General features: G+C 49.7%; 1 protein-coding gene across 1 annotated transcript; it reads left to right on the top strand.

The window, feature by feature from the left end:
- Positions 1-351: 351 nt before the first annotated feature.
- Selenbp1 (selenium binding protein 1) lies at positions 352-11,202 on the top strand. The gene is made up of 12 exons (XM_028789773.1): positions 352-455; positions 3,382-3,438; positions 3,580-3,692; positions 3,895-4,080; positions 4,661-4,781; positions 6,092-6,274; positions 6,509-6,687; positions 9,162-9,240; positions 9,333-9,454; positions 10,262-10,354; positions 10,498-10,616; positions 10,831-11,202. Exons 1-12 carry the CDS (start codon positions 452-454, stop codon positions 10,991-10,993), a joined length of 1,419 nt encoding a protein of 472 aa, XP_028645606.1. The 5' UTR covers positions 352-451; the 3' UTR covers positions 10,994-11,202.
- The last annotated feature ends 757 nt before the right edge of the window (positions 11,203-11,959 follow it).

The raw sequence follows: 11,959 nt of genomic DNA, 5'->3' as shown, positions 1-11,959 counted from the left end.
TATGGACACATACAAGCATGTACACATCCAGACAGCAGCACATACAAATTCACACTCGTGCATTCACAAACATAAAAGCACATGCACAGGAATCCACAGGAGAATGCTACACAGGCTCACAAACTTTATACATACCTAGGTACTCACTAATGGCACAGATGTATTTGTATATGTATATACACGTATGTGTGTGTACGTGCACACACACACACACACACTGTAATTTGAACAGCTAGGCCACTTGATTTTGTCCTGGCCAGCTGCCCTGTATAGTTTACCCTGGAAGGCAGCCAGGTCCCTCCCCTTGCTCCACCTCTCCCCCAATTGGTTGCATAAATTCCCTCCCTTTGCCCCTTGCCTGCGCAGCCTGCCTTCACTACCAGCACTGGTCTCTGCTGAGCCTCTGCCCATTCCTGGCAAATCCTGCAGGACTCGAGTGTCGGCCAGCAGTATGGGTAAGGAAAGGGGTCCCAAACAATGCATAGGCCACCCATAATTTGGTGGGTCCTCCTCCCTCCAGGAAATGACTGGAATCTGTGGGGAGGGCAGTGAAGACAGAGTTGGACTCTTGTCCCTACTCTGCAGGCATGCGCAAAGCAGCTCAAGTGAAGGCTTTGTGCACACTGTTTTTCAGCCTAGCCTCAGTTTTAAGGAACAGAAAGGGACTGCCAGAAATGGTGGTCTGTGAATCCCACCCAGCCTCGGCAGGGGCAGGGGCAGGGGCAGGGGCAGGGGCAGGGGCAGGGGCAGGGGCAGGGGCAGGGGCAGGTTGTCATCCTAGTAAATGGACAATTCTGGTTTTAGCACTGGGTCAGCAGATTGGGAGGGGGCTGTTACAGAAGAACTCCCATCACAGCCTGGCCCTCTCAAGCTGCTTCACGTCACCAGTCAGCGAGGGAAGTCGGGGGCAGTCACACCAGCCCACTGAGGACCTGGTTCTGTGCCCCTCCCAAGTCTCACAGCTCCCTTATCCTTTTGCCTGTGAGCTCCTGGCTGAGAATCTGGGTTTAGGAAGGAATGCTGAGGTCCTGCTTCCGGTGGAGCTGGCTCTCCCTGGGCTAGTAGAAAGACCAGTAGCCAGCCTGGCACAGGAAACCCACTTGAACTTTGCCTGGGTTCCCCAAACTCAAAATGTCATAGACCTTGCTTAAAATGCTTAAGACTGGGGAATGTCACATAGAGAAAGATGGTGCCACAGGGGTGGTGGGACAAACCGCCTCCATTTCTCTTCTTAAAGATGTTTTTATTTTGTGAACATTTGTCTGTATGTACATGTGTAGCACATGTGTGTCTAGTGCTGACTGGGGCTAGAAGAAGGTGTCAGACAGTCCTGAGTTCCATGTGTGTTGAGAAATGAACAGGGTCCTCTGCAAGTGCTCTTAATCCCTGAGCCGTCTCTTCAGCCCTAGAACAGCCTTTGTTGTTGTTGTTGTTGTTGTTGTTGTTGTTGTTGTTAGGTTATTTGTTCATGTTTGGTTGGTTGGTTTTTGGGACAGGGTCTCACTATGTAGCCCTGGCTGGTCTGGAACTCACTGTGTAGGTCAGGCTGACAGAGATCCTCTGGCCTCTGCCTCATGGGTGCTAGGCATCATGCGTTTCACTCCTTTAAGTCAGTGTGTGGCGGCTCATACCTGTCACCTCCGTGCTAAGGAGGCTGAGGCAGAAGGATCTTGATGAGTTGGAGGCCAACCTGAGCTACATGGTGAGTTCCAGGTAAAGCCAGGTTCCCTGACTCTCCAATGCTTTTGTAGCTTCTCTACTTCCTACACCTAAGATGTGGATCTCCCAGGCAGCAGAAGTGGCTGCTCCGGACTTCATGGCTTTCTTATTACTTTCCTATATTTTTACTTGGTTTTGTCTGTATATTTTGCTTGCATATATGTGCACCACATATGTGCCTTTATTCGTGAGGAGGCCAGAGAGGGTGTTGGATCTCCTGGAACTGAAGTTACAGTTCTCAGCCACCATGTGGATGCTGTGAATCAAATCTGAGTTCTTTGTAACAGCAGCCATTGCTCGTAACCTGAACCATGTCTCTAACCCCTCTCCAGCCTGCCTGTGGACCTGGGCCAGGCCAGGAGGCAGAGCCCAGTCCTATGAGCTCCGCTTCAGGATTTCTTTCAACCAACATGAACCCCTGTTCAACTCCTCCACAGTCGGGCCCACACTAAAAAAGCTGGAATCTTGGCAACTGTCTTGTCAGACTGTAGGGTCCGGAAGGGCCTCTCCCTAAGGCTGTGTAGCAAAGTAGTCTAAGGACACACAGCTGGTATCAGTCTTAACCAAACACACTCACTCCCTGGCTTTAGATTGGTTGTGTAATCCTGGGTGTAACCAGCAGCCTGGCTCAGGACCCTAACTGGATGGAGGAAGTCCCCAGGCCCTGCCTTGGATGAATCTGGTGGAAGATGCAGCCAGTTCCATTTCCTAGGGCTCCTCCTCAGAAAAGACCCCAGAAGGCTGCCTACCTGGTTTGCGTCTTGCAAAGGCCCCTCTAGGATTTTGTTTATCATGTTGAACCGAAAGCCTTTCAATGCTAGGCAAGTGCTCTACCACCGAGCTGCTTCCCGCAGTGTTTGCTTGTTTTTAAGATTTAGTTTAGTTTTCCTTTGTGTGTGTGTGTGTGTGTGTGTGTGTGTGTGTGTGTGTGTGTATGCACCACTGAGTGACTGACGTTGCCCTCAGAGGTCAGAGGCAACTGACCTCCCCAGAGCTGAACTCTGTGGTTTTGAGTGCTGGGGACTGAACTTCTGAGCCTCCCTGACTCAGTTTTGTTTTTGTTTTGTTTTGTGTTTTGAGACAGGGTCTTTCTATGTAACCCTGACTGTCCCAAAATTATGTAGACCAGACTGGCCTTGAACTTGCAGCCTCTGCTTGCTGGGATTAAATGCATTAAAGGCATGAGCCTTGAATGAGTTTTTGCTCTGTAGCCAGGCTAGTCTTGAACTCATGCTCCTCTTGCTTCTGCCTTCCTACGGCTGCATGTCCATCCCCCTGTGGTACTCTCATTGTCTCCTCTTCAAATAGGAACTGGAAACTGAGCTAGATAATTTGCCCAAGTTCCTATGACCAGTCAGGTAGGCTGCGGCAGGAATCGAAGTCAACGTCATGAACACTGAGAACAATCTCTGTCCTACCTCCTCCAAGCCCTGATAGAGTGTCAGTCCACTTCCAGGTCCTGTGGCTCCACTCTCCCACCTCGCCCTCATCAGAGATGGGGGATGAGCAGGGGTCAGGGCTGGGCCAAAGTGAAGGGGCTGGAGTAGGGACCTGGGGCAGCAGTGAGTCTGCCTTGCCTGCCAGATGTGTCACAGGCTGCAGAAAGGGAGAATTCACACTCCAAAGCAGGTCCCAGCCAACATGTTTCCATTGTTTCTACAGCTACAAAATGCACAAAGTGTGGTCCAGGTTACCAGACACCTCTGGAGGCCATGAAAGGTAATTGCACCTCTGAGGGCCGACATCTCTCTGCAGAGCCCATGGTGGGGTTGGGGGACTGCAGATGTAGCCTTAGTCCTCTGGTCCTCCCTGAGCTGCCTCTGCCAGGTGCATTACCACAACCTGTTTTCTACTTCTCAGGACCCCGAGAGGAGATTGTCTACTTGCCCTGCATTTACCGAAACACAGGCACCGAAGCCCCAGATTATTTGGCCACTGTGGATGTTGACCCCAAGTCTCCCCAGTATAGCCAGGTGAGGTGAAGCATGGTCTCTGGTGCCCGTGAGGTTCCCACCCCAGCCCTGGTTCCCTACCTCCACTCTTCTTTGTACTCATGGCAATGGAAGCTATTCATTACACAGGTGCTGAACTGAAACCCTGCCCAAGCCAAACTAAAAATGATTCTATAGAGGTGTGACCTGGGTAAGCAGCACTTCCTGTCCCTCTCCATCCTAGGTCATCCACAGGCTTCCCATGCCCCACCTGAAGGACGAGCTGCATCACTCAGGATGGAACACTTGCAGCAGCTGCTTTGGGGACAGCACGAAGTCACGCAACAAACTGATGCTGCCCAGTCTCATCTCCTCCCGCATCTACGTGGTGGATGTAGGCTCTGAGCCTCGCGCCCCGAAGTTGCACAAGGCATGCCCTCTGTCCTTGTGACCCTATTGAACCTGCTAGCCCAACACACCATAGACTAGCTGCCTCCAGATTGTACACAAGGTCTGGCTCAGCAGCAGGGAGAAAGGTACATTTCAGACATTACCTAGGCTGAGCTGGTGCCATCATGCTATCATCAGGCATGGGCTAGGATACCAGAAGAGGTTTCTTCTTTGAGCAGGATATCAGAGCCATCTTTCCCTACCCAGCTGGCTCAGGGCTTCCTCTCAACATGCCATTGGATACCCATCCTCTGCACCAGATGCTCCCAGCTGGCTGCTGAGGGTGCAGAGCTGACACAGGCCTGGAAGAGGCCCCGGGGGCCTGGGAGTGCCTTCAAGAGGGATGAGGGAAGGTCAGTGCTCTCTGACTGAGGACTTACTGGTGGCTTCTCTGCCTCTCTCTTGCTGGTCTCTGAGTTACCAGATTGAATCTGTGTTGTCTTCCTTCCCTCAGGGAGAAAAAAGGCAGCAGGGTCCACAGATAAAGCAGGGAGAATGAGAGCAGGCAGTGGAGACTCCTGGCTCTGTAAAGTTCAGACCCTATTCCTCACCTTCTCCAGGTCATTGAGCCCAGTGAAATCCATGGCAAGTGCAACCTGGGCAATCTGCACACCAGCCACTGCCTGGCCAGCGGAGAGGTGATGATCAGCGCCTTGGGGGATCCCCAGGGTAATGCCAAAGGTACCTGTTGGCGCTGTGGACTTGTAAAACTTTAGCAGCTAGGAAGTGTGGAAAGCATCCCTGTGTGGGGAGCAATGGAGTGAGGAACCAGGGAGAACTGGGTGGCTGAGTCCCATCCAGCATCTAACATGTCAGCAAGCAACGTCAGTTGTTTTGATTATTACTACGGTAATGAGGCTCAGCTGGGCCTGGTCGTGCAGGGTATAAGTCCAGCTATTTTCTAGGCCATGGCAGAAAGGTCACACATTCAAGGCCTGCCTGGGAAACTTAGCAAGACTTTGTCTCAAAGTACAAATAAAAGAAGGCTGGAATTATAACCCAGTGATAGAGCACGTGCTTACATTATTGAAGTCCCAGCTTCAACCACCAGTACAATCACACACACACACACACACACACACACACACACACACACACAAGCTGTGACTCTGAGTTTGCTAACAGGTATGGTCAGGAGTCTGCCATAAGGATGTGTGCACACTCGTGAACCTAGGAAGTACATACTAATGTAATTCTGGCCTTTGAGAATTCATGAACGACTATCATAGCCCTTGGCCTATGGGTTGTCTTGTTTTGTTGTTTGTGTATGTGTGTGTATGTGTGTGTGTGTTTGTGGCTTTTGTTTGTTTGTCTTTGTTGTTGTTGTGGGGGTTTTGTTTCTTTTAATTTTTAATATAGCTGAGCACAGTTATGCACACATTTAGTCTCAGCATTTTGGAGGCAGAGGCAGGAGGAACTCGTGAGTTCATGGCCAACCTGGTCTACATAGTGAGTTCTAGGACAACTACATGGAAAGACCTTGTCTAAAGAAAGAGGAAGAGGAAAGAGAAGAAGGGGGAGGGAGATACGGGAGGGTCAAGAAAGAAGGAGAGGATAAAGAGGGAAAGGAGAGAGAAGAGAGAGGGAGGGGAGGAGGGAAGGAGAGAGGGACAGAGGAAGGGAAGAAAAACTGAGTGCACAAGGGATAGCTGGCTGGGAGGGACTGGAGCTCTGCCTGTAGCTGCTTGGGATTCTTACCAGACCAACAAAGCTTAGTTAGACTGAGAACTCACAGTGGCCGTGATTGGCTGGGCAAGTGATACTTACTGGGTTGAGACCCAGAACTCTCTGTTCAGAGGGAGAACATTTTCTCAAGTGATCTAAGAGAAGGATGAAGTTGCTAAGAGGGAGGGTACAGAGTAAGGCCCCTGCCTCACACCTGACATCCCTGAAACAGATGTCCCGGCACCTGACCTTAAGGATCTGGTCAGCCCGGTGGGAAAGAGGGATGGCCCACCACCTCTTCATAAGCCCCTTTCTTCCATGATCAGGTGGTTTTGTGCTTCTGGATGGGGAGACCTTCGAGGTGAAAGGGACGTGGGAGAAGCCTGGGGGTGCAGCTCCGATGGGCTATGACTTCTGGTACCAGCCTCGACACAATGTCATGGTCAGCACTGAATGGGCAGCTCCCAATGTCTTCAAAGATGGTTTCAACCCCGCTCACGTGGAAGCTGGTGAGACTCACTCTGAGGGCAGGCAGGAGCCTTGGTCCACAGCCCCTGCTTTCAGCTCTCTACCCTACACCAGTTCTGGACTTGCCTTGCTTAGAATGCTCAGACCAGACCTGCTCAAGGGTGGTCCTCTGTGGTCATTTCCATCTCACCATCCTAGTTGGCACCCTGCCTCCACCCATCCCCTCCCATCCTGACCTGAGCCCAGCCTCTGGTCCCTATCCCCTTCCTGCTCAGGGCTGTACGGAAGCCGCATACATGTGTGGGACTGGAAGCGTCATGAGATTATCCAGACCCTGCAAATGAAAGACGGGCTGATCCCCCTGGAGATCCGCTTCCTGCACGACCCAGCTGCCACCCAGGGCTTTGTAGGCTGTGCCCTCAGCTCCAACATCCAGCGCTTCTACAAGAATGAGGTAACTTTGACCCTAGCCTTCCACCCCACCCCAACACAGCTACGAGAGTCTCATGAGGACCTCCTGCTGGGCTTTAGTGTCCATGTTTCTTTTGTTTGTTTGTGTTTGTTTTTGTTTTTGTTTTTGAGACAGGGTTTCTCTGTGTAGCCCTAGCTGTCCTAGAACTCACTGTGTAGACCAGGCTGGCCTCGAACTCAGAAATCCACCTGCCTCTGCATTCCAAGTGCTGGGATTAAAGGAATGCGCCACCACTGCCCGGCATAGTGTCCATGTTTCTTGGCCTCACCAGCCAAGGCTTCCCTAGGAAGCAACACTGCTTGCTATCTGTGCCAGGCTAATTTCTACCTTGCCTAAGTCTGTCTTCTGTTGCTATAACTCAGCAACTGAGTGTCATAAGCAGGACAAGGAATAGATGTTTGTGTAACTTATAGGTCTGAGGCTAGGCCATCGAAGGTTGAGGACTAGCCTCTGGTAAAAGCTCTTGGTGGGAACTCTGCCTCTAGGAACTTGACTGGGTAATGGAGCCATAAAAAGTAACAAAGTGGCTTTACTGATTGATTCGTTTTCGAGATAATCATAAACATTCTCATGGGTTAATCCACCATCCATGAGCTCTGACTTAATTACTTAAAGATCTCAACTAGGTGACGACATTTAATCCCAGCACGTGGGAGAGCAGAGGCAGGTGAATCTTCGTGGGGGCCAGCCTGGTCTATGTAGCAAGTTCCAGACCACCCAAGCCCACATAGTGAAACCATGCCTCATGAAACAAACACGTTGGAGGGATGGCTCAGCAGTTAGCATCTGCCATTCTTCCGGAGGACCTGGCTTCAATTCCCAGCATCCACATGTGGCTGACAACTGCCTGTAACTCCAGTTCCAGGCAATCTGAGTTCTCCTCTGGCCTCTGCAGGCACCAAGAACACATGTGGTGCACAGACATGCATGTAGGCAAAATACTCTTGTATATAAAACAAAATAAAGGGGCTGGAGAGATGGCTCAGTGGTTAAGAGCACTGACTGCACTTCCAGAGGTTCTGAGTTCAAATCCCAGCAACCACATGGTGGCTCACAACCATCTGTAATGAGATCTGATGCCCTCTTCTGGTGTGTCTGAACACAGCTACAGTGTACTCATATATAAAAAATAAATAAATCTTTAAAAAAAAAAAAAGAAGCAGATGCCATAACGATTTAAAAAAATAATAATAATAAAAATAAAAAATTAAGTTAAAAACAAACAATAAACAAAACAAAAAAGTCCCACCTACCCAGTTAAAATGTAATCTTAGTACTTGGGAGGTGGAGGCAGGAGAATTGCAAGTTCAAAAAATAAAAAATAAAAAAACACAATTAAGGTCCCTCTTCTTAGTTCCTCACAATGGTAATTAAATTTCAGCATGACTTTTGGTAGGGGCACTTGTAACCTAACTGGCCATATTGATAAATTCGTTCAAAACCTAAGGCTGTACACCTGTGATCCCAGCCCTTGGAAAGCAGAGGCAGGAAGACCAGGAGTTCAAGGCCAGCCTCAGCTACAAAGCATCTGAGGTCAGCTTGGGCTACATGAGACTGTTTCAAAAAGAAAAAAAAAATCTACTGAGTGAGTGAAAGGAACTGAATTGACTCAAAACATACCAAGACCAAGTTCTCAGCACTAAAGAGATTTACTTGCCCCAGAGGGACAAAGAGCAGGGACAAAGAGACAAAGACAGAAGATAGAGGACTTGGTGGAGCACACCTTTTAGTTCCAGCACTCTAGAGGCAGAGGCAGGGAGATCTCTGAGTTCAAGGCCAGCCTGGTCTACAGAACCAGTGCCAGGACAGCTAAGGCTACACAGAAAAACCCTGATTTAAAAAAAAAAAAAAGGAGGAAGGAAGGGATGGAAAAGAGGAGGGAGGAAGGATGAGGGAGAGGGAAGGAGGAAAGATGAGGGAGAAGGGGGAAAGGAACAAGGGAAAGGGCAGGGATATCTGCCCTGGAAGGACAAAGGACTGTCTCTGGATAGAGAGGAGACAGGTGTGGCCCACAGGCAAATGGCAGTTCATAAAGGCACAAGAGAAACCCTTGTTAGGATGAGCTTGTTAATTTTAATTGGGCATGTTAACTAGGTGACCAAGGGGGCCTCTGATGTCTGGACTTAAGTACTTTGACAGCTGGACCTTTGTGGTCAGCCTCAAGAGGAGAAAGTGTCCAATAACGGAATAGACCTTGGTGACTAGCTTTTGGGGTGTAATTGAATACTTTTTAGCAAGAAGAAGGGTAAAAGGCAGAACCTGTCAGTGCCATGTTTGCTATGCTCTGACCTGCCAGAGCCCTTCAGTGAGCATGTGCATTAGCCACACTGATTGGTGTTCTTATGGAGAAGCAGTCAAGCTCCTTGCTTTAGGGCTTGTAGGGAAGGAGACCCTAAGCAGAAGGCCCTCCCTGTCCCCAGTTCTGATAAGCACGTTCTCTCCATTCCCCAATGCAGGGAGGCACCTGGTCAGTGGAGAAGGTGATTCAGGTGCCCTCCAAGAAAGTGAAGGGCTGGATGTTGCCAGAAATGCCTGGTGAGTGCCTGCTGGAGAGGGCGAGTCAGCAGGTTGGTTCCTGGCCTGGAAAGAAAGACACACTCCTTACAGCCCCTCAACCCACTGCTTAGGTTTGATCACTGACATCCTGCTGTCCCTGGATGACCGCTTCCTCTACTTCAGCAACTGGCTGCATGGAGACATTCGACAGTATGACATCTCTAACCCACAGAAGCCCCGCCTCGCTGGGCAGGTAGAGGCGCTAGCAAAACAGAGTTAGGCATGGGATCAGGGGTGGGGAGCTGCTAGGGAATAAGGGAGGAGCAGGAAAAGCAGAAATGTGGGCAAAAGGCTCAGGCCCAGGACTGGAGGGCCATGGCTGAACACAGGGAGCATATCTAAAGAGAAAGAGATTCTATCCGGGTATGAAGGAGCACACCTATAAGGCCAGCCCTAGACAGACAGGTAGATCTCTGCTAGTTCAAGGCCACCCTGGACTACATAGTGAATTTCAGGCCAGCTAGAGCTACATGGTGAGATGTAACTCTCTCAAAACACACACATACACACACACACACACACACACACACACAGGAAGAGATTCTAAGGAGGCAAACAACTCTTTTATAATGTCCATACCCATATGAGTTACTTTTGTTACTGTGATTAAATATTCCACCAAAACAAAGGAAGGAAAGGTTTATTCTATCACGGTTTGAGAAGGGGTATAGTCCATCATAGTCAGAAGGTGTGTTGATAGAGTGTAAGGCAGCTGTCACGTTACGTATGCAGGAGGCAGAGTTCAATGCTGGTACTCACTTGTCTTCTCCTTTTTGTTCAGTCTAGAATCCCGGTCCATGGGATGGTGCCACTCATGTTCAGGGTGGATCGTCCTTCTTAATTAAACCTCTCTAAAATGCCCCACAGACAGTCCAGTGTGTGTGGGGGGGGGAGGGGGGGGAGGGCACTTGGTGATTCTAAAACTCAGTGAAGTTGATAATGAAGATTATCACTATATCTCTAACCATTGTCCCCCTTTTCCTCTGTACCCTACACCCAGATCTTCCTTGGGGGCAGCATTGTTAAAGGAGGCTCTGTACAAGTGCTAGAGGACCAAGAGTTAACATGTCAGCCGGAGCCCCTAGTGGTTAAGGTGAGAACTTCTCCCTGGTCACTCAGGATCAGGCTCAAGGAATATCTGGATGATGCTTTGGGATACAGCTGGTATGTCATCTAGGCACCAGTTGCTTAGGCAATTTGGGTGTTACTTGGAGTCTGACCTCTTGTTTCTTCAAGGGAAAACGAGTTCCTGGAGGCCCTCAGATGATCCAGCTCAGCTTAGATGGGAAGCGTCTTTACGTCACTACGTCACTGTACAGTGCCTGGGACAAGCAGTTTTACCCTGATCTCGTTAGGTGAGAAGCAGTGTGGGGATCACCTCTCCAACTGTCCTTTCCTAGAAGCATCATTTGACCTTGCAAAGACTCCTCAGGAACTCCATTTGTACCCCACCATACAGATGGCCCATGGACCCTGTCCCATCCCCTGAGACACAATTATTCTCACAAAATCTAGGAGTGTGGGGTTGGCCATATAAGACCCCTAGCTGACCCTCTTCTTCTCTTCCAGGGAAGGCTCTATGATGCTGCAGATTGATGTAGACACAGTAAAGGGAGGGCTGAAGTTGAACCCCAACTTTCTGGTGGACTTCGGGAAGGAGCCCCTTGGGCCAGCACTAGCCCACGAGCTTCGTTACCCAGGGGGTGACTGTAGTTCCGACATCTGGATCTGACGACGAGCCCTAAAGGCCCTTCTCCACATTCAGAGCCTTCCTTCTGAGGAACCTGGCTTCACTCTACTCTCAGACCCAACTCTGCAAGGCCACACTGAGACCAGCGAGATCTGTAGAGCAGTGTCTTGCTACCGTTGCTTGTTGTTTGTGCTATTCTTAAATGAGCTCCTGGAAGTACCAAGAAATAAAATGCTGAACCTTTCCTTAAATCACCATGTCACAGAGTGGGAGTGGGCTGGGTCCTCTGCCATGGCCAGTTTTCTTGTGTAGAGGAGACCTGAAGAGACCTCCAGGAGGTTGTGGTGACTAGTATATGCCAGTGATTCCAACATGAGGCCAATAATGTCAAACATTTCTGTTTTATAGCCATATATAACCAAAAGATTTAGGGGGAGGATTGCCACAGGAAACCTGGGTGAACATATCAATCAGTGTTTTAGACTATTTTGGGCGTATGTATGTGGTGTGGGTGGGTATATGCATTCATGTGTGCGTGTGTGCATCTGTGCTTGTGCTAGAGAAAGTGTCACTGTGTGAGTGAACTTTGGGGTCTCCTATGCTTAGGCTCCACCCAGTGTGAAAGAGCCTTCTGGCTGCCTTTGAATCAAGATGTAGAAGTCTTAGCTCTTTCTCTAACAGCCTGCAGGCTGCCATTCTTCCTCCCATGCTGATACTGGGCTAAACCTTTGAACCTGTAAGCCAGCCCCAATTGTGTGTTTTCCTTTATAAGAATTGCTTTGGCCAGGCAGTGGTGGCGCATGCCTTTAATCCCAGCACTTGGGAGGCAGAGGCAGGCAGATTTCTGAGTTCGAGGCCAGCCTGGTCTACAGAGTGAGTTCCAGGACAGCCAGGGCTACACAGAGAAACCAAGTCTCAAAAAAACAAAAAAGAGATGCCTTGGTCATGGTGCCTCTAAGAAAGATGTTATCACACCATGTCCTGTCTTTCACATACCTCATGTACCTG

This window comes from Grammomys surdaster, unplaced genomic scaffold (assembly GCF_004785775.1).
Source record: "Grammomys surdaster isolate TR1022 unplaced genomic scaffold, NIH_TR_1.0 125849, whole genome shotgun sequence".
Lineage (NCBI taxonomy): Eukaryota > Metazoa > Chordata > Mammalia > Rodentia > Muridae > Grammomys > Grammomys surdaster.
This window is presented reverse-complemented; position numbering and strand designations above follow the sequence as displayed.